The sequence below is a fragment of the Somniosus microcephalus genome, chromosome 13 (assembly GCF_052327205.1).
Source record: "Somniosus microcephalus isolate GS21.2 chromosome 13, FLI_Smic_1.0, whole genome shotgun sequence".
Taxonomy (NCBI): domain Eukaryota; kingdom Metazoa; phylum Chordata; class Chondrichthyes; order Squaliformes; family Somniosidae; genus Somniosus; species Somniosus microcephalus.
In genome coordinates, this window is record NC_140999.1 from 111,624,869 (window position 1) to 111,647,144 (window position 22,276).

Consider the following 22,276-nt stretch of genomic DNA (forward strand, 5'->3'; position numbering starts at 1 on the left):
AGGGATTCCTGGATAGAGATTGGGACTGGGACCCTTTCCCTCTTCCCTCGTCCTAGGGCATTAGAAATGATTGGGTGCCCCCTCTCACTCTGAGTTCAGCACAGACGGGATTGAACCTTGGACCGTCCTGATCCATATGGTTCAAAGTCACACCATGTGCTAGGCTGATCTGTGCTTCCTCTGCTCTAAGTCTCCTATGCAACATTGCAGACTGCACTCTATGTTTGTACCTTCTGTACAGTAGAAAGATAAAACTATTAATATTTAAAATTAATTTGTGTGGTCAATGACTGTTCCTTTTCTTTGTAGATTACCTGAAGGACATGATGAGGCGATTCCATAAAAAGGTAAATTATACTGTTATTAGTATTCCGATGAAAAGTTGTGACTCCATCCCTCTCCCCGGACACTGCCTGAGGCTGAACCGGACAGTTCGCAACCTTGGCATCCTATTTGACCCTGAGCTGAGCTTCTGACCCCATATTCTCTCCATCACCAAGACCGCCTATTTCCACCCCCGTAACATCGCCCGTCTCCGCCCCTGCCTCAGCTCATCTGCTGCTGAAACCCTCATCACCATGCCTTTGTTACCGCTAGACTTGACTATTCCAACCCTCTCCTGGCTGACCTCCCACATTGCAGCTTCCATAAACTTGAACTCATACAAAACTCGGCTGCTAGTGTCCTAACTCGCACCAAGTCCTGTTCACCCATCACCCTTGTGCTCGCTGACCTTCATTGGCTCCCAGACCGGCAACACCTCAATTTCAAAATTCTCATCCTTGGTTTCAAATCCTTCCATGGCCTCACCCCTCCCTATCTCTGTAATCTCCTCCGGCCCAACAACCCTCCGAGATCTCTGCTTTTGTTTGCTCCATCATTGGCGGCTGTGCCTTCTGTTGCCCAGGCCCTAAACTCTGGAATTCCCTCCCTAAACCTCTCCACGTCTCTATCTCTCCTCCTTTAAGTCGCCCCTTCAAACCTACCTCTTTGATCAAGCTTTCGGTCACCTGTCCTAATTTCGGTAATAACGCTCCTGTGAAGCACCTTTGGATGTTTTAATATGTTAAAGGCGCTATATAAATGCAAGTTGTTGTTGTATACACACAGTGTGCACAGATGTATACATACCCGCGCGCGCACACACACATATTGTGCCAGGTACAGATCATGTCTTATCAGTTGCAGGTTGAGCCACAAGTCAGGACTGGATTATCACAGAGGCAACCTAGGGCAGGTGCCAAGGGTGCTGGAGGAAGGAAGAACTGAAATTTGACTAGCACCAGCAGCCTAGTGGGCACTGTTCGTGTGTGACAGTGACAGCAGGTTTTTGAACTGGCATTAACCCATTTAAAATAGCACTGATCATAATATCTCGGCTGGAGTGCGAGCTGACTGTTTGACAATAGGGAACTGAACAGCTCAGCCACTTCCTGTGCTCACCAGACATGCGCACTTTCCACCAAGGATTATGGGATAGTGGCTGAAAACTGGAGGCCTTTTTCTCCCCCCTTTCATAGCGCAGGGGCACTTAAACCATTTGTGACGCCTCAGGCTACAGGACGATATAGATGGGTTGGTCAGATGGGCAGAACAGTGGCAAATGGAATTTAACCCTGAAAAGTGTGAGGTGATGCATTTTGGGAGGACTAACAAGGCAAGGGAATACACAATGAATGGTAGGACTCTAGGAAGGACAGAGGATCAAAGGGACCTTGGTGTGCATGTACATAGATCCCTGAAGGCAGCAGGACAGGTAGATAAGGTGGTTAAAAAGGCATATGGGATACTGGCCTTCATTAACTGAGGCTTATAACATAAAGAGCAGGGAGGTTATGATGGAGCTGTACAAAACGCAAGTTAGGCCACAGCTGGGATACTGTGTGCAGTTCTGGTCGCCACACTATAGGAGGGATGTGATTGCATTGGAGAGGGTGCAGAGGAGATTCACCAGGATGTTACCTGGGCTGGAGCGTTTCAGCTATGAAGAGAGACTGGACAGGCTGGGGTTGTTTTCCTTAGAGCAGAGAAGGCTGAGGGGGGACCTGATTGAGGTGTACAAAATTATGAGGGCATAGATAGGGTAGATAGAAAGAAACTTTTCCCCTTAGTAGAGGGGTCAATAACCAGGGGGCATAGTTTCAAGGTAAGGGGCAGGAGGTTTAGAGGGGATTTGAGGAAAAACTTTTTCATCCAGAGGGTGGTTGGAATCTGGAACTCACTGCCTGAAAGGGTGGTAGAGGCAGGAACCCTCACAACATTCAAGAAGCATTTAGATGAGCACTTGAAATGCCATAGCATACAAGGCTACGGACCAAGTGCTGGAAAATGGGATTAGAATAGACAGGGCTTGATGGCCAGTGCGGACACGATGGGCCGAAGGGCCTCTTTCTGTGCTGTATATCTCTGACTCTTATGACTCTAACTACTGCCCGTCTGAGATAAACTAACTCAGCACAGACCATAGGTTAAAATCCAAGGACCTTCTGGTCTATATAGGTCTGCGCTACCAGGAGTAAAATACACTAATTTTATAGGTATTGTGAATATGTATTATCCACTTGGCACAAATGATAGGTTTAATAGGTGTATGGATTGTTTCCTTCCTATGTTTAAGGTTGGATTTCTGTCTGTTGCAGGTAGTGCGTTGCTATAACTCGGAAGAGACTGTGTCAGTTTGCAAAGAGGAAAGGCAGTTTAGTAAACTTTCTTGACACAACCCAGCCTCACTGAGACCACTCACTATGTGGCAATAGTAATGGTTACTGTGTGTGAGTAGTTGCTGTGAAGCAACGCACACTATACAACTGCTAATGAGTAATGAATGACATAAGCATTTGAATCATGTGACAGGTACTCTTGGAATCAGATTTCAGTTTCAAAGACGTCACTGAACGTTAGGTTTAAAAAAAAATGCTCCTGGTTTGATTCCCGGAAGATGCTGAGTTCCCTGAACTCAGGTGGGGCAGGAGAGAGGTGTTACAATCAGTCTCAGTGTTTCTGGGCCAAGGAGTGCAAAAAAATCCAGCCTGTTCTCCTGCTCCTAATTCCTATCGTGTGATACCTGCTGGAATGTGCACATTTGTAGAACAGGACCTGGCTCAGCTCGGAGGGGGCGGGTCAGATATTCGACTCGCACTGGCTGGTTTCCAACGTGAAGAATGACTACTTGTGCAAGGGGAAAGGAGGAGAGAACATTGTGTTGGAGCAGAGGGGTAATTACTAAAAGAATATTAGGAATAATAAATGATAGGGATTCATACAAGTTATATCAGCATTAATTCTACAGATCACATTCATTTCACTTGATGGAATTGAGCAATGTTTGACATTATCGCCTGGGATTTCCGTAGGGGTTTCCCAATCTCCAGCCGTAATTTCAGTGGATGACCAGCAGAAACACCAAAGCAGCCCATTTAAAATAAATTAATTCTCAGGAGTTGGGCGTCGCATACCCATGGTAGGATTTGAACTCACGTTCTCTGTCCAGGTCCAGGTCTCTGGATGACTAATCCAGTATTATAACAACTACACCGCCGTAACCGACGGTTTCCGTCATTTCTTAGCCGCTCTTTTGCTGATGTTATGGCTGGAGATTGGGGAATCTTCCGGGGGGGAAATTCTACCCCAATATAACACAAACAACAACTTGCATTTATATAGCGCCTTTAATGTGGTAAAACAGCCCAAGGCGCTTCACGGGAGCCTATTCAGACAAAGTTTGATACCAAGTCAGATAAGGAGATATTAGGACAGGTGACGAGGTAGGTTTTAAGGAACCATTGGGGCAGCTCTTTCCCATTTCTTGTCACTCATTTTAGAATTCAGCTCTGATTAGGAACCGCCTGTACGCACTAATATTAATGTTTCTGCAGCCCAAGCGACCAGAACGCCTTGGCGACGGAGAGGTGAATGATGCCGCTGTCATTATGCCGGAAGCCAGGCATGGCGGAGAACAACCGAGCGAGGAGACGTCATTCCCAATTCCAGAGTCCCTGGAAGAAGAGCAGAGTTTGATTGTACCTCAGCAGGAAGATGGCAAGGAGTGTCACCTCCCAGAGCAAGAGCAAGCACCAGCACCTCTGCCAAACAGCTAGCAAGCGCGATCGCAAAATAATTATATTGTGTCTTTTGTTGATGGATGGGCTATTGGGCACACCTGAAGAGCACTGAACCCAAGCCTTGGCGTGAAGTTACTGAAAGGAAAAATGTTCCATATTTTAAATTATTTTGACCGTCTTCTGGCTCATGGCCATCTTGGTTGATGTGCTTGCTAAACGTGTGTTCCTAAGGCAACCCCACATCTAGAACCTGATCTGTTGTTCCAGGACAAGGGACAATAAGGCTGTCTCGTTCCCATTACAGGTGGTCACAAGAAAACAGATATGACAGAATTACTTTTAATGTTAAAAGGCCTGATTATTTAATTTACACTCTGTAAATCATAAACAAGCAAAAAAAGGTGCCAATTAAAAAATGCTTGGCTGTGGAGATGAGGGAGGTTTCCAGTTTGGCCTGTGGTTAAGTTAGATGATCTCAGTCGAGTGGCAAAAGGGAAGCTATAATTAGCCTTGGTCAGCCAACTCACCACAGAAAATACAATAGTAGAAGGCCCAGCACCACCTCAGGGCAACTGGGATGGGCAATAAATGCCAGTCTTGCCAGTGACACTCACATCCCGAGAATTAATTAAAAAAGTACTTGAGGGCTGCTGAGAAGCAAGGGTGGAATGAGACCAAGGGGGAGAAATTGGGTATAGCCCCATTTGGGGCGTTAGAATTGGCGCTGCGCAAATTTTTTCGCCAGGTGCAACTTATCGCCACCTCGAGTAATATTGGGTTGCTGCGCCCCTAAAGGTGATTGCGGCGTTGATTCAGGCGCTGCACGGGAGTCTTAAGGTGCTAACCCGGCGGCGCTACTCAATATGTCGGCGGCCGGGCGCAGCGCAGGTGCTGTCAATAATCGATTACCCCGAGACATGCTGGCGCCGGCCAGCTCTTAAAGGGGCGGGTCAATGAGGAGCAGCAGCCACATTCTGCGCCTTGTAGGCCTCAAAATCGGCACTGTGCTTTCTGTGGCGTTCCAAACTTTGAACATATGGAGAGGGTGAGGCAGAGAGCGGAGCGCTTTACCGATGGGGGATTGGATGCTTTGGTTGGCGAAGTGGAGCGCCGGCGAGCTGTGCTGTACCCCGACAATGGCAGGAGGCCTCATCAGAGCAAGTACCGCAGGGCTTGGAGGGAAGTTTGTCAAAGAGTTAACTCAACCAGCGTGGTGGCCAGGACTCCTGTGCAATGCAGGAAGAAGTTCAACGACCTCACTCGGGTCGTTAGGGTGAGTGCCTTTTTCGCCATCTTCTTCATCCCTCCATCTGCACCTGACATTATGGCCAGAGGGTGCGCGAAGCCCCAATGGCCATCTGTCAGCCAGCACCCATGGCCCTTTCTGGAAACACACACGCACATTCTGCTCAATGCATAATGGAAGGGCTATTCTACCATGGGGGGCATGTGATGTCAGCTCAATGCATAATGGAAGGACTATTCTACCATGGGGGGCATGTGATGTCAGCTCAATGCATAATGGAAGGGCTATTCTACCATGGGGGCATGTGATGTCAGCTCAATGCATAATGGAAGGGCTATTCTACCATGGGGGGCATGTGATGTCAGCTCAGGCCAGCATGCTTCATCACTTCCCGTCCTTTCTCCTGCAGGCCAAGCTGGCCAGGAACCGGAGGGAGCAGCTTCGCACCGGAGGAGGCCCTCTTCAGCTGCAGACACTGACGGACCTGGAGGAACGAGTCCACCAGATTGTTGCAGGCCGGATGATTGGTCCTGTCACCACTGGAGCTGCCGACCCCATTGTGCACAGCGATGGTAAGGTCATCACCTTTTTGAACTCTCTCCTTCCACTTCTTCCCCCCACCAGCATGCTTTTTCACTCTGGACCCATGTCAGAGCATTGCAGCACTCATGCATCCCTTGCTGCCACCCTGTCCTTTCGCTAAAGCCACTCTTCAACCTCCCTGCTTTCAGATGCTGCATCACCAGCTCGGGAGCCGGCCCCTCAAACTGCCACTGCCACTGACTCCGGAGGCGACGAGCAGGAGGAAGCTGGACCATCCCTGCCACCCTCAGGCGAGCCAGCCCCTCTGCAGACTGGGGAGACTACTTCCCTGGAGGGGAGCGGGGGGGAATGCTCTGAGCAGGAAGCAGTTCCAGGAACCAGCGGGCTGCAGCAACGCAAGGGGGGTAGGGAAGCTCGGAGGCCGTCTCCCCGGAGGGCGAGTCAGGCCGCGAGTACTGCTGCACAGAGCGCAGAAGAGGTGCGTTCCCTCACAGAAATGAGCGCCCAGGCTCGGCTCAGGCACACTGAGCTCATGGCTGCAGTGGCAAAGATGCCTGAATCCATCGAGACACTGGCAAGGAGTGTCCAAGACTTCGGGGCAGCACAGGCAAGGAGTGCGCAGGTCTTCGGGGCAGCACAGGCAAGAAGTGCGCAGGACCTCGGGGCAGCACAGGCAAGGAGTGCGCAGGACTTTGGGGCAGCACTGGAAAGGACTGTCCAGGACTTCGGGGCATCACTGGAAAGGACTGTCCACGGCTTCGGGGCAGCACTGGAAAGGACTGTCCAGGGCTTGACCGAAGCAATGGAAAGGACTGTCCCGGCCTTCAGCGAAGCACTGGAAAGGACTGTCCAGGGCTTCACCGAAGCAGTGGAAAGGACTGTCCCGGCCTTCAGCGAAGCACTGGAAAGGACTGTCCAGGGCTTTACCGAAGCACTGGCACCTGCCACGCAAGTGCTGAGTTCTGCCACGCAGTCACTCGCTGGTCTCATGCAGACGCATATTGAGGCCACGCGACCAATGACTGCTGCCACCCTCGCTGGATCAGGCGGGATTACCCGGGGCCCTTGCAGCACCACAGCAGGGCCTCAATCTGTGGACCAGCCGATTGGTGCGCATGCTGCGGTGCTGCCCCTGCCAGTGTGTCGTTCGACCAGGGAGCTGCTGTCCGCTCTCAGGATGTCAGCATTCCTGATGCCGCCGCTGGCACGTCTCCACTGCAGCTGCCACCACCTGCAGGACAGACTGCTTCCACCCATGCACAGTTGGAGCAGTCAGCATCCTGGCCCTCCAAGGCCAGAGGTCGTCCAGGACGTCCCTCAGGGGCATCTGCGCTTTTGGACAGCCAGCAGGCCTCCCCCAGCCTTGATGCAGCCACTGGGTTCCCATTACGGAGGAGCTGCAGGGAGGGAAGGGGCCGATTTCGCAAGAGAAGTAGATCACCATCAAGGGGGAAAGAGTAGAAGGTGCAGCTGAGACGTCATATTTGTAGAAATCAAGGCCGTGGATGCTGGTCTGAATGTTAGTAATGTTTTGGATAGTCTCCCGGGTGTGCGAGTCACTTATGTGTTAGTGTGTTAGTTTTGCTTTCTGTTGCCATTGCTTTGTCATGTTGGAAGGAAGCACATTTAACAAAATAAACAACTTTTTTAATTTACATTGGCCATGTCTGATATTTACATTCACTGCCCTTCATAGGCTTTGGGTTATCCGGACGGTTCCATTCCTCCTCATCGAATGGCACCAAGCATTCTGTCAGAGGGGCCTAGAAGCGGCTTGTTATCAGCCTCTGATGGACGGCCCTTCCAGTTTGTACCTCCCTCCCGTCTTGGTCCTCCTCCTCCTCCTCCTCCGCTGGTGCTTCAATGGCTGGTGGCATTGGCTGGGTGCGTAGGATGGCGAGGTTATGCAGCATGCAACAGACTACGACGAAGTGGGAGACTCGCTCTGGTGAGTACTGCAAGGCGCCTCCGGAATGGTCCAGACAGCGGAACCGCTGCTTCAGCACACCGATTGTGTGCTCCACAATGTTCCTCGTCGCCTGATGGCTCACATTGAAGCGCTCTTCAGCAGGAGTGCTGGGCGAACGGAGCGGCGTCATCAGCCATGGGCACAGAGGATAGCCCTTGTCACCGAGAAGCCAGCCTCCTAGGTGAGCCGGGGCCTCGAATAGGTCTGCAACTGAAGTCTGGCGCAGGATGAAGGCATCGTGGCTGCTGCCAGGGAACTGCACATTGACTGCGAGGATCAGCTGTCGGTGGTCACAGACCAGCTGAACATTCAAGGAATGGAACCCCTTGCAGTTGCGGAACTCCTCCGGATTCAAAACAGGCGCCCGCAAAGCCACGTGCGTGCAGTCAATGGCGCCCTGCACCATGGGGAAGTCCGCTATTGCTGCGAAGCCCTCTGTGCGCTCCCGCTGCTTCTCCAGTGTCACAGGGAAGGAAATGTACTGCCGCCTCCTTTTAAATAGGGCATCTGTTACTTGACGGATGCAGCAATGCACCGCAAACTGCGATATGTTAGCGATGTCCCCAGTTGCGGCCTGGAAGGAGCCGCTCGCATAGAAATTCAGGGCAACAGTCATTTTGACAGCCACCGACAGAGAGGTCCTGCACCTTATCTGAGGCTGCAGATCTGGCTGAAGCAGGTGGCACAGCTCAGTCACCACCGCCTTTCTGAAGCGCAGCCTTCTAAGACACTGCTCCTCTGACATGTTCAAGTAACAGAACTGCTGTCGGAAAACCCTGGCAGCGTAAGGTCTGGTGTGGCGACATCTGTTGGCCCTCCTCCGTCTGGCCATGCCTGCCCCTCTCTCCCTGCGTCTCTGTGCCCTTTCCAGATGGTTCAGCAGCAGGACGTTCCCCTCCAATGCAGCCCCCATAGTAATAGCGCACAAGAAATTGTAAACGTTGTAAATGCTCACCAGCTGCAAGGTGATGGTCAGAAGGCTGAAGTTCCTCTGGCCAGCGCTGGCTCACTGGTGCAATGGCTCTCAGAGTGCAGCTCAGCAACTCTGTGAAAGTCTCGAAGTTGTGCTCCCAAAATGGCTGCCGCTTTTATACCAGTGCAGTCCCCTTTAAAGAGCGCCCCCTAGCCCGAGATCGACTGGGGAACGTTCCAGGTAAGCAGTCCTTATTAGCGCCAGGCAGAACGGAGGGGCACAGCACTGAATTTCCGGTCCGGGGCGCCCAGAAGGCGTTGCACACTGAAATGACGTCATGTCGCGGGCGCTAAGGTTTAGCGCCGGCACAAAATGCCCAATCAATATGGGAGGAGGCGCTGGTTTCACTGCGCCCGGCCGAAAATTGGCTAATGCCCCACTTCTCGGCCTCTTTAGGCGCTAATTGGAGGCGCTGCCAACCAAATTTCTCCCCCCAAGAGTCTTAAATTCCTCAACTAATAAACATTAAGTATGGAATAAGGAACAGCAACTTAACCATGAAATATGTGTTGAGCAGTGAAAAGCTACCATTCACCTAGTGGGCTCCGTAGAAGCCACATTTCTGGGCAACTCCTCAGTGCCCTTGGATTGTTTGGATTTTTGAGTTATTTCTGGGGTGGAGGGAGAAAGGGTATCAAGCTGGAGAACAAATTACTTAACCATATCTCTTACGTGCAACCTCTATATTTACAACAACAACTTGCATTTACATAGCACCTTTAATGTAGTGAAATTTCCCGAGGCACATCACAGGAGCATCATCAGACAAAAATTGCCACTGTGCCAAAGGAGGAGACATTAGGACATGACCAAGAGCTTGGTCAAATAGATAGTTTTGAAGGAGAGTCTTGAAGGAAGAGAGAGAGGCAGAGTGGATTAGGGAGGGAATTCCAGAGCTAGGGCCTAGTCGGCGGAAGACACAGCCGCCAATGGAGGGGCGAAGGAAGTGGGGAATACACAAGAGGCCAGAATTGGAGGAACAGTGTTTTCAGAGGATTTTAAGGCTGGAAAGGTTACAGAGATAGGGAGGGGCGAGACCATGGAAGGATTTGAACACGAGGACGAAAATTTTAAAATGGAAGTGTTCGGGGACTGGGAGCCAACGTAGGTCAGCAAGCACAAGGATGGTGGGGAGGGAAACAATTAATCAGGATGATGATTGGGAATGGGGTGTTTCCCAGGCTGGTGGACAGATAATTATCACAGATATTGAGGAATTTCTCACTGGGAGAGCCCATCAGTCAAAGGAGACATGCAGACATACTGGTCAGGCTGTGTGCCTAACTCAGCCCAGCTGTAGACCACCTGGAGTAATGCAACAAATTGCTCTTGACTTGATCATCCTGCCACTCATGCGACAAATAATGCGACAGTATATTTAACTTTGTACAGCCACACGCACCTAGATTACACCTCGGCTTTCAATTCGGAGTGGTGCCTTGTGCAATATGAATAGGTTGCAGTAGAAGGAGGAATTAGGTGATGAGCTTTTAAGCCATGTGTGGTGATTTTAGCCTGAGCCTCCCTGTACTTCCTCATGACTGAGTATTCTACTTGGTGCAGCTTGGACCTGGCCTGCTTCCCTGAAACTATTTGTTCCAGACAAGCCTTACTCCAATCAGCAAGGTCAGAAGAGGGAACTTTTGAATTTACGGCCCAGCTGGCTTATTTCCCAGAAACCTGTTCCAATGTCCATCACCATGGTGATGGTAGGGGAGTAAATCAGGTTGGACTAAGGCCTAGAAACATTTGGGCTCATTGAGTTCTCCTCAAAGCACTCCCTTTGTCTTTTAATTACCTTCCATTTTAGCCACTATTTTGTCGATAGATGATAATGGATTAAACCTGGGAGCTTCCTGATTTTTAGTGCTTAGGCAGTTGCCAGATAAACTAGAAGGCATGGGAAGTTTTCCTTTTTAAAGCCAGTGATGCTCATTACAATTGTATAGTCTCCAAGGACTCACAGGGTTATTAGTAGTTACTTGGAACAGTCATAGAGTAAGATCCCCAATCTATCTGTGAGGTTATCTAGTGAGTAGCTGAGGTATGCCAGATAGGAAGCTCCCAGTGTAATCCCCCCATCTGAGCTGAGTTAGCTGCACTCAGCCAGGGTGGCAGTACAGATGTTAGAGTTGGTCTGAGGATCTCGGGTTGAGGAGGAGAAAGTTGACCAGTGTTGCCGCTCCTGATGGCTGTCAATCAACAGCTGCTGGGAATGTGCATTTGTGTATGTTGGGTGAGGGATGAGATTGGGATTAGCTGTGATGCTTCCTGTGGTTGAATGTCCTGTGGACTGGTAGGTAGACTCTCCCACGTATAATGGGCACTGGAGATTGAGTGATGCCTGTAGAACTCTCTCTCAGCAAGGAGCCTATACCAGCAGTAAAAACAAGCCAAGATCAGGATCTTTCCTAATATTTCAACCTGAGTGGGTTAAATAACAGTGGAGTCGGATAGATCAGAATCTATGGGGATAAATAGTGGTGGAGTCGGATAGATCAGAATCTTAGGATTTAAATAATGGTGGAGTCGGATAGATCAGAATCTATGGGGTTAAATAGTGGTGGAGTCGGATAGATCAGAATCTATGGGGTTAAATAATGGAGTCGGATAGATCAGAATCTTAGGGGTTAAATAATGGTGGAGTCGGATAGATCAGAATCTATGGGGTTAAATAATGGAGTCGGATAGATCAGAATCTTAGGGGTTGAATGATGGTGGAGTCGGATAGATCAGAATCTTAGGGGTTAAATAATGGTGGAGTCGGCTAGATCAGAATCTATGGGGTTAAATAATGGAGTCGGATAGATCAGAATCTATGGGGTTAAATAATGGTGGAGTCGGATAGATCAGAATCTTGGGGTTAAATAGTGGTGGAGTCGGATAGATCAGAATCTATAGGGTTAAATAATGGTGGAGTCGGATAGATCAGAATCTTAGGGGTTAAATAGTGGTGGAGTCGGATAGATCAGAATCTTGGGGGTTAAATAATGGTGGAGTCGGATAGATCAGAATCTTGGGGGTTAAATAATGGTGGAATCGGATAGATCAGAATCTATGGGGTTAAATGGTGGAGTCGGATAGATCAGAATCTTAGGGGTTAAATAATGGTGGAGTCGGATAGATCAGAATCTTGGGGGTTAAATAGTGGTGGAGTCGGATAGATCAGAATCTTGGGGGTTAAATAGTGGTGGAGTCGGATAGATCAGAATCTATGGGGTTAAATAGTGGTTGAGTCGGATAGATCAGAATCTATGGGGTTAAATGGTGGAGTCGGATAGATCAGAATCTATGGGGTTAAATGGTGGAGTCGGATAGATCAGAATCTTAGGGGTTAAATAGTGGTGGAGTCGGATAGATCAGAATCTTAGGGGTTAAATAGTGGTGGAGTCGGATAGATCAGAATCTATGGGGTTAAATGGTGGAGTCGGATAGATCAGAATCTTAGGGGTTAAATAGTGGAGTCGGATAGATCAGAATCTTAGGGGTTAAATAATGGTGGAGTCGGATAGATCAGAGTCTTAGGGGTTAAATAATGGTGGAGTCGGATAGATCAGAATCTTAGGGGTTAAATAATGGTGGAGTCGGATAGATCAGAATCTTGGGGGTTAAATAATGGAGTCGGATAGATCAGATTCTTGGGGATTAAATAGTGGTGGAGTCGGATAGATCAGAATCTATGGGGTTAAATGGTGGAGTCGGATAGATCAGAATCTTGGGGGTTAAATAGTGGTGGAGTCGGATAGATCAGAATCTATGGGGTTAAATGGTGGAGTCGGATAGATCAGAATCTTGGGAGTTAAATAGTGGTGGAGCCGGATAGATCAGAATCTATGGGGTTAAATGATGGAGTCGGATAGATCAGAATCTTAGGGGTTAAATAATGGTGGAGTCGGATAGATCAGAATCTTGGGGGTTAAATAGTGGTGGAGTCGGATAGATCAGAATCTTAGGGGTTAAATAGTGGTGGAGTCGGATAGATCAGAATCTTAGGGGTTAAATAGTGGTGAATGGTTGTAGCACCATGTTTCGGGTGTGGGGGGGCGGGGGAGGGGCCAGAGTTGGGACTGTGCAATCTATAAAATAGCAGCTTTCCAAAAAAAGAAACGAAAGTACATTTAAATATATATGTTTCTGTAACTTTACCGGGCTCCCTTCTTTAGAGCAGTGAGTTCATGCAAGCTTGTCTGACTGCCCGGTGGGATCTGTCTTCGCACTGTGACGGATTCTCAGCCGAGACTGACTGTTACTGTACTTTCCTGCACTTACTCATACTCTAATTTTAGCAGTGTTCAAAGAACAATTCTTTACACTTCCTCGTCCCATTCCAGCTCCAATTATTTTTGCGCTGTAAGTTGCTGGAAGGGGCAGGAGTAAGAACGTGTCCATTTTGTTCAGTGTTATCAGCCGCATTTACATTTTAGCGAGTCCAGGCCGCTGTGCGGTACCCCGCTGACGGGAACCGTGTTCAAGGGGAGGTGAAATTAGCCAAGGCCTCCACTCCCGATCACTGTGCAGTGACCTCTGGTGGGAAAAGCATGTGTATAGACATCAGGATTGGGCTGGGCTCTGCTGAAGCTAAGACTACATTACAAAGCAACATGTAAAACAAAAAGAGAAAGGCTTGTATTTATATAGCACCGTTCAAAACCTCAGGACGTCGCAAAGCGCTTTACAGCCAATGAAGTACTTTTGGAGTGTAGTCACTTGTAATGTAGGAAACACGGCAGCCAATCTGCACACAGCAAGCTCCCACAAACAGTAATGTGATAATGACCAGATAATCTGTGATGTTGGTTGAGGGATAAATGTTGGCCAGGACACCAGGGAGAACTCCCCTGCTCTTCTTCAAAGTAGAGCCACGGGATCTTTTAGGCCCATCCTAGAGGGCAGACTGGGCCTCAGTTTAAGGTCTCATTAAGTGTCCTATTAAACTACCAGAAGACGGTATTCTCGACCAAGAGAATGAAGCTAGGGTTGGGCCTGGGTATGCCACCCAGTCTGGCCGTCAGCGTGGCTCACTAACACTGTGATTCTCAGTACCCCATGCACCAATTTCCGAATGTGGAGACATTTACCACTTGATGTTATGAGCCAGATCTCTTCAGCGTTAACTTTATTTGTTCCGAGTTTCGCTCGATCATTTTTAGCCTCAGAAGAATTGCTGTCAGTGGGCAATTCTCAAAAGGTTTGTAACTTTAAGACGGGTGAAAGGGCAAGAAGGCCAGTCTGTAGACTCAGTGTGCGTCCTTTCTTCTGATTACGATATGCATATCCGACACATATTAAGAAGTATTGACAGAAAACTCTGTGGGCTGCATCCAAACTCGGGTCACAACCCCCCAGGATTGCCCTGGATTCTCCAGGAATAGAAGATTAATTTCCTGGATGGAGCTGCCAGCAACAGGGGAGAAAGATCATAGGGGCATCAAAAAATACTGTTTATTTTAATTTTCTTTGAACACTTTCGTTCATTAGTTATAAAAAAAATGGCGATGGGGGAGAGAAAGGCTGTTTGATGGGCGGAGCGGTTGGAGGCGGGCAATCACGTGATGAACCTCCAGGAATATGTCCAACCAGAGTTGGCGGCCCTAACATGCGCCTCATGTTACAGCCACCACCGGCCAAATCAGAAAACAATGGCTGTGCACTGGTAGAAAATGGACCACTTTTGTGCCATTTTTGTAATGCTGTGTATTTATTAAACAGAGAATGGGCAACACTCCTCTTGTCTGTTTTTGACTGATTTAAGAAGGTTAACACGTGCTTCCCCTAATGGTTCAGTAAATGCATGGCCCGGTGTGGTACTGAGGTTGCAGCTTCAGTTGGTGTCAGTCAGGAAGGTGGCTGGATACCAGAATTGGACTGAATTACCCCAACCCCACCCCACCACCCATCCCGAGTTGGGGGGAGAGGGAAATTAGCAGGATTCCTTCATCCACTTGCTCGGTGTCTTGGTGGGAAGTGTGTATGAGTGAATGTTAGATGAGGACAGGATCAGGTTCGGCTGTGATAACTCCTCACCTCCACAGTTGAATAGCCAGCCAATGCTGCCTCTTGAAGAATGGCCCCTGAGTGAGGTACCAGGGCAGTGCCGATGGCTGAGGAACAGTACTGCAGCATGAGTCAGCACCTTCAGGGGAGGAGGGGAACAGACTGGGGCGGGGAAGCCTTGTGCACAGAAATTGTACTCAGCTTACTATATGTATTGTCGGGTGTGTGCACCTGTATGTGGAATTATTTCAGACTGAAGTTTATCTACGGGTTGAAAGCCTGCACGTGTCGGGTTTGATTGAAGAAAGAAAGAATGAAAGAAATAAAAACAGAAAATGCTGGAAATACTCAGCAGGTCAGGCAGCATCTGTGGAGAGAGAAACAGAGTTAACGTTTCAGGTCGATGACCCTTTGTCAGAACTGGAAAGGGTTAGAGATGTAACAGGTTTTAAGCAAGTACAGAAGCAGGGAAAGGGTGGCGGGGAGGAAAACAAAAGCGAAGGTCTGTGAGAGGGTGGAAGGCAGGAGAGATTAAATGACAAAAATGATGATGGTGCGAGGCAAAAGGAGATGGTAATGGGACAAGAAACAAAAGATGTGTCTAGAGAAGGTGTAAATGGGAATATCAGAATCAGCAGCAACAGCTGCCGTCCGAAAAAATGGGGGCCAAGGTTATGATCTGAAATTGTTGAACTCAATGTTGAGCCTGGAAGACTGTAAAGTACCTCATTGAAAGATGAGGTGCTGTTCCTCAAACTTAGGTTAAGCTTTATTGGAATGGTGTAGGAGGCCGAGGATGGAGAGCAATGGTCCTGACTCAGAGGCAAGAACGCTGCCAACTGAGCCGCGGCTGACACTGAAGGCTAGCCTTTCTGATGTTTGCAGCCAGTGTATCAAAATCAAGACAGTGGCCGAGCCCAATATGATTTCCTTTCTATGTAAAATGTTTAGGATAGTCTCTGGTGTAGAATCACCATTAATATTTTTATGTATATCTCTCTTTTTTCAAAACAAATTTTCAATTCATGAGAGACTTTCCCTCTCCAATAGCGTCAAATCAAGCTAAACTGGCTGAACTCAGAGTGTAACCTTTGATGTGTATTGTGTTGGCACCCAACTCTCCTGAAGGTGCTGACTCTTGCTGCAGTGTGTAGCCACTTGTCCTGGTAGCCTGCTGATGTCTTCCTTCAAGTGGCTGTTCTTCACCTAGACGGTGGGCATCAACAGACGATTGGACTGTGATGGGCAGCACAGTGGAGCCCTGATCCTATTCTCACTATGAGCTTTTTTCACTGCGATCAGAGGTCTTGGAAGCCCGAGGCTATTTGTACCATCCAAATATTGCCCTAGCTGAGATCAGCTCAGGCATCACATACTGGCAATCAAGCCTCAGCCTGTGCGGTCGGTCGGTGGGGTGGTCCATACCCCTAAGGTCTACCTGCCTTTCTTCTGCCATATTTCCGGGCCATGGGAACCTTTTTTTCACGATTTCCCATGCTTCCCTCTCCCTCTGCTATTCTGCTGTAAACATTTACACCTCCTCTGGACCCATTTTTTGCCTTGCACCATCTTCCCTTTTGTTATTTAATCATGCCTGCCATCCACCCTGTCACAGACCTTTCTCTTTTGTTCTTTCCTCCCCTCACTTTTTTCCCTGGCCCTGTACTTGCTTAAAAGCTGTACGTCTGTAAACTTTTCCAGTTCTGATAAAAGGTCATTGACCTGAAACGCTAACTCTGTTTATCTCTTCATAGTTGCTGAGTGTTTCCAGCATTTTCTGTTTTTATCTCAGTCCATATAAATCACTTTATGAAGCAGTTTTCCCTGATCACTTAATGGTTAAATATACCGTGTGGTGTGATACTGAAGCACAGAGGCCAGATGGTCCCAACCTGGATCCCTGATCTGCGTCGAGCTAGCTGGTCTCCTACAGTAGGCCTCAGTATCCCTGTGCCGGGGTTAGAATCAGCAAGGGTTTTGAACACCATCTGATGACTCTGGCTAGAATGTGCACATACTTGAATGCTGAGAGAAGGTACAATTGGGCTCAGATGTGATGCCCTCCATGGGCCTGCCAATATGAGCCCTACCAATATTCGCTGTCTAGACTCAGACGTGAGGAATGACCAATTGGACCAGGCACTGGAGGGCTGCTTGAGCCCATGGAATCATAGCCCAGGAAGGAGAGGGTGGAAGGAAATCACTTAAAAAAAAATTACCATTCCTTTTGAGAATTCCAAAGTAATGTCTCATTGAATAGGGGATCCTGAACTGTTGCCTCAGTCATGCTTTAAAATCCCCTTCTCTGCACCTTATCAAACCTGCTGGAGACCACACTGCGGGTATAACACACTCGGGATTTGTAATCCATATGGTGGATTTACTCAGCTGTAAATAATGTGGTTGTGACAGTCTGAGAATCGACAGGTAACCAGCCTACAGGCCTCCCCCTCCTTGCCCCACTGCTGCATATGGAGGAACTGGAAATTAAATGAAAGATGATTCATACATGGGGGGGGGTGCTTGGGGGCAGGGGGAGGGAATGGAAATTCCCATTGTTCTATAAAATGGAGTTTGTTTTTTTAAAGGAATTGGGTGCTATAAATATAATCCAGCCAGGGCTCTTTTATTGAACGGCTCAGTTGGCAGCATGCCTCTTTACTTCTGAGTCAGAAAGTCATGGGTTCAAGTCCCACTCCAGAGACTTGAGCACATAACCTAGGCTGACACTCCAGTGCAGTACTGAGGGAGTGCTGCACTTTCAGTGAAAAGATACACCGAGGCCCCGTCTGCTGATTCAGGTGAAAGACCCCATGGCACTATTCAAAGAAGAGCAGGGGACTTTCCCAGTATCCTGGCCAACATGCCTCCCTCAATCAATGCTACTTAAAACAAATTCATTTCCTTTGCAGCTAGTAGGATTTGTGTGAAAAATTGGCTGCTGTGTTTACTCATAGAAGAGGGTTACTTCCATAACAAGGCTGAAAGTAATTGGAAGTGAAGTAGAGCTGTCTTGATGAGAGAATAGATAAGTGTCTAAATGAGTTTTTCCTTTCCAAAGAATTGTGCTATAGCAGATACTGTGTCTGCTCAGCTGGGAACTGGTGTGGCAGCAGAGGTCTGAGCGTGCCAGTTCCAGGAACTCAGCCTGCCCAAAATCTCCCCATTGAAGCATTAACACACCTTCCATTATACAAAGAACTTGTATTTATAGAAGTGCCTTTCACACATCATAGCCAATGAAGTACTTGTCACTGTTAGATGTAGAGGAGTGGGAGGAGTAGAGTAGAGCATAAACGTTGGCATAGACCAGCTGGGCTAAATGGCCTGTTTCTGTGCTGTAAACTCGATGTAACTGTTGTTGTTACGTCCGTGTATAATCAGACACAGACTGCGGAGAACGGTACAAACGATGTTTACTCAACGTGGCTCAAACTGCAACTGAACTGTACAGATTACTACTCAGCATTATATACAGGTGTGGTCACTGCCGGTACTACAGTATACATGAGCTGTACAAAGTAGTTCCCCCCTTAAAGGTACATACATTACAATTCCTCCCCTTTTTAGATTGACAGTACCATAACACTCATTTAACAATTAAATATCAAACTAATTACAATTAACACTTTTAACATGCAACATTAGCTGAAAATAGTCTATTTATAAATTCAGTCTTTGGGGAGGCTTCCTGATCCTTTCTGGATAGCGCCTTTCCCGAGTGTCTTGCTCTTGGTGCGGAGGCGATTCTGGCCCCCTGTCATCGGTTGGTTCATCAGCTTCCGATGCTACTGTTTCTGGGGTAGATGCGACCTGTACGTCGGGTTCATCACCAGGTACGTATGGGCGAGGCATGGGGTTGACTTGTTCCCGTGACTCTAGGATCTGGTCAGCATGGCGTCTCACGATGCTCTCCCCAACGTCCACTGTGTACATTAGTGGGCCCTGCCGTGTGCATATCGTTCCTGGCTGCCATTTTTCTGTTCGGTAGTCGCGGGCCAAGACTGGTTGCCCTACATTGAAGCTCCTTGTTGGCTTCTCATGGATGTGCTGGAATTGCTTCCTCTCAACATCTCTTCGTACGTTTGGTCTGAGCAAATCCAGGCGAGATCTTAACCTTCGGTTAAAGAACATCATGGCTGGGGCCTGGTTGGTGACTGCATGTGTCGCATTCCGGTAGGCAAACAGGAAATTGTCCACCTTGTGCTGCAGCAGAATGTTGTCATTGTACATAGCCTTTATTGCCTTCTTAAAGGTTTGTACGAACCTCTCAGCCAATCCATTTGTGGCTGGATGATACGGGGCGGATGTGTAATGCCTTACCCCATTCCTTTTCAAGAACCTCCGGAACTCTTCGGACACAAACTGTGGTCCGTTGTCGGAGCAAATCTGTTCTGGCAAGCCATTCCTGGCAAAAATGGTCCGTAGGACTGCAATAGTTTTCTCCGTGGTGGTGGAGGACATTTTGATGACCTCAGGCCATTTCGAGTGCGCATCCACAGCTATTAAAAACATTGAGTCCATGAATGGACCAGCAAAATCAATATGCACCCGTTGCCATGGAGATGAGGGCCACTCCCATGGGTGTAGAGGGGCCTGTGGTGGTGCATTTTGGACTCTCTGGCATCCTGAGCAGCTCTTGGTCAGGTCCTCGATTTGTTTATCAATTCCCGGCCACCACACATAAGCCCTGGCTAGGCTTTTCATTTTTACCCCTCCCAGATGACCCTCATGAAGCTCATTGAGCACTCTATCCCTTAACTTGGGTGGAATTACCACTCGGGATCCATACATCAAGGTCCCCCGGCACACTGACAGCTGTTCTCTCCTTGTCGAGAATGCTGGCAACAGTGAGTCGCCATGTGCTGGCCATCCCTTCACCATCAAATCATATACCCGAGACAGTGTCGGGTCATTTTGGGTTTCCTTTTCGATACAAGCGTTAGTTACCGATAGGTATTCAACTTTAGTCGAATGGAATATTTCGACAGGATCCACTGCTGGTGCTTCCTCCGCAGTAGGCAGTGGCAGGCGTGATAGCCCATCAGCATTTCCATGCTGTTTCGTGCCCTTATATTCAATCTCATAGTGGTGTGCCCCTAGAAAAAGTGACCATCTTTGTAGTCGTTGCGCAGTCATCACCGGAACGCCCTTCTTCGGATTAAAAATGGAGACAAGAGGCTGGTGATCAGTCAGCAAGGTGAATTTCTGCCCGTGCAGATAGTGATTGAACTTTTTCACTCCCCACACTAGGCTGAGGGCCTCCCTGTCAATCTGGGCGTAGTTACGCTCGGCTGAGGTTAGTGATCGTGACGCAAAGGCTATTGACCTCTCTGAGCCGTCTGAGAATTTGTGCGACAGCACCGCTCCAATGCCGTAGGGTGATGCATCACATGCCAACCGAATTGGTAATGCTGGGTTGTAATGGGCCAATACCTCTTTCGATGTGATTAGTGTTTTGCTCTTCTGGAAAGCTCGTCTACATTCGTCACTCCACTTTCATGGCACCCCAGTTTGCAGTAGGGTGTTCAGTGGATGTAGTATTATAGACAAATTTGGCAAGAACTTATGGTAGTAGTTTACCAGCCCAAGGAACGACCTCAGTTGTGACACATTTTCCGGTGCTGGAGCCTTGACTACTGCCTCAATCTTCTCTGGGGACTTATGTAACCCCTCTTTATCGATAATGTGGCCACAATACGAGATTTGTTTTCTAAAAAACTTGCATTTGGGGTGGTTAGCTCGGAGCCCATATTCCTGCAATCTAGTGAGCACCTGCTCCAGGTTGGCAAGGTGATCACTGTCATTTTTGCCCGTGACCAGGATGTCGTCCAAATAACACTGGGTCCCTGGGATCCCTTGCAGGACTTGTTCCATTGCCCTCTGCCAAATAGCCGGAGCTGATGCTACCCCGAATACCAGCCGGTTTTATTGGTAGAGACCTTTATGGGTGTTGATTGTGAGGTATTTTTTTGATGCTTCTTCTCCCTCCATTTGCAGATACGCCTGGGCCAGATCAATCTTAGTGAAGCGTTTCCCTCCAGATAGCGAGGCGAAAATATCTTCAATCCGCAGAAGTGGATATTGTATGGTGTAAAGGACCGGGTTCACTGTTACCTTAAAGTCCCCACAGATGCAAACCTTCTTTGGTTCCCCAGGCGTGCTGCTCAACGACTTTTTCATCACAGGGACGATGGGTGTAGCCCACTCGCTCCAGTCTACCTTGCACAGTACACCTGAACATTCCAGACTCTCCAGCTCTGCTTCGACGGCTGGGCGGATCGCATAAGGTACCGGTCTGGCCTTAAAAAATTTTGGGCTTGCGTTTTCTTCAATTTTAATCGTCGCTGTCATGCCTTTTAGTGTTCCGAGTCCTTGCTGGAACACTTCTTTTGCGTCAGTTAGGATCTTTGACAGTTGCCCAGGTGTGACGTCGTCATCCTTTTTGTCAGCCACAGTCAGTGCCTGTATGGAATGCCAATCCAGTTGTATTTTCTGGATCCATTCACATCCCAGTAATGGTGGTCCTCCATCTTGCAATACATACAGGTCTAGTTTTGGTGTTTCCTTACCGTTATATATAATGGTCACCCTTATTTTTCCTTTGGGGTAGACTTTTTGCCCCGTGTACGTCTTCAAAATAATTTTTGTGTCTTTCAAGGGTATGTGTGAGAATAGCCGCTCGTAGTCCCGTCGGTTTATGACTGTTAGGGCTGATCCTGTGTCCAATTCCATCTTTACCTGGACTCCTGCTATCTTGAGAGTGACCCAAATGGTTCGGTGATCCTCCGTTGTGATCACATTATGTAGTTTCAGACAACTCAGTTCCCTGCTTTCGGAGTCGTTATCACTCTTTTGTTCGTCTGAACTATTCTCCATCATCTTATGTACCTTCTGGTACTTTCTGTTAAGTCTGTGTGTTATAATGAGAATTACTACACAGACCACAAGAGTAACTTTTAACAGGTCTTTACTCGTTGAAGGTCAGGGCGGAGCTGCCCAATAAATCATTACACAGCACTTATATACCGGTGTGGTCACCACCGGTATTACAGTATACAGCAGCCAAGATAAAGTAGTGCAACCCTTAAAATAGTTCTCTTAAAGGTGGAACGGTTACATACACTACAATCCTCCCTTTTTAGCTTAACAGTATATATTCCCCATTAAACATAACATCATAACATATATACACAACTTCATGTAAAAACAGTTCACAGATTCAGTCTCTCTGGAGGCTTCCTGACTCGGTCCGGATAACGCCTCGGTGGTGTAGTAGTTTTCGGTGGTGTAGTAGGTTCTCGTTGCTGGGGTGACTCATCTAATAGTCCTTCACTGGACTTAACAGCTTGAACTTTCGTAACTTCAGAACCAGCATTGTTGACTTCTAAAGGCTCGAGTACCTTGGGAAGTTTTTCTGCTTCCAGACTGATCTGGCTCAGTTCGGAGAGACCACGTGCGTGACCTGGTAGGGGTGATAATGGTTCAGA

At 48.2% G+C, this 22,276-nt stretch overlaps 2 protein-coding genes across 3 annotated transcripts in view; both read left to right on the forward strand.

Annotated features, from left to right (window-relative positions):
- Window positions 1-7,507, forward strand: part of LOC147108552 (tumor necrosis factor receptor superfamily member 5-like) — a 61,379-nt gene extending 53,872 nt beyond the window's left edge. The window contains exons 8-9 of the mRNA XM_086005234.1: window positions 310-347; window positions 3,876-7,507. Coding sequence (XP_085861360.1) covers window positions 310-347; window positions 3,876-4,097 — 260 coding nt within the window. The 3' untranslated portion in view covers window positions 4,098-7,507. The remainder of the gene's footprint in view (window positions 1-309; window positions 348-3,875) is intronic.
- Window positions 5,098-14,514, forward strand: LOC147108553 (uncharacterized). 2 transcript variants are annotated; one of them, XM_086005232.1, is made up of 3 exons: window positions 5,098-5,334; window positions 5,717-5,879; window positions 6,039-14,514. In XM_086005232.1, the coding sequence occupies exons 1-3, from the start codon at window positions 5,098-5,100 to the stop codon at window positions 7,322-7,324; spliced, it is 1,686 nt and encodes a 561-aa protein (XP_085861358.1). In that variant the 3' UTR covers window positions 7,325-14,514. The 2 variants fall into 2 exon arrangements, with proteins under 2 accessions (XP_085861358.1, XP_085861357.1); XM_086005231.1 differs by lacking the exon at window positions 5,098-5,334 and having other exon boundaries at window positions 5,474-5,879.
- The last annotated feature ends 7,762 nt before the right edge of the window (window positions 14,515-22,276 follow it).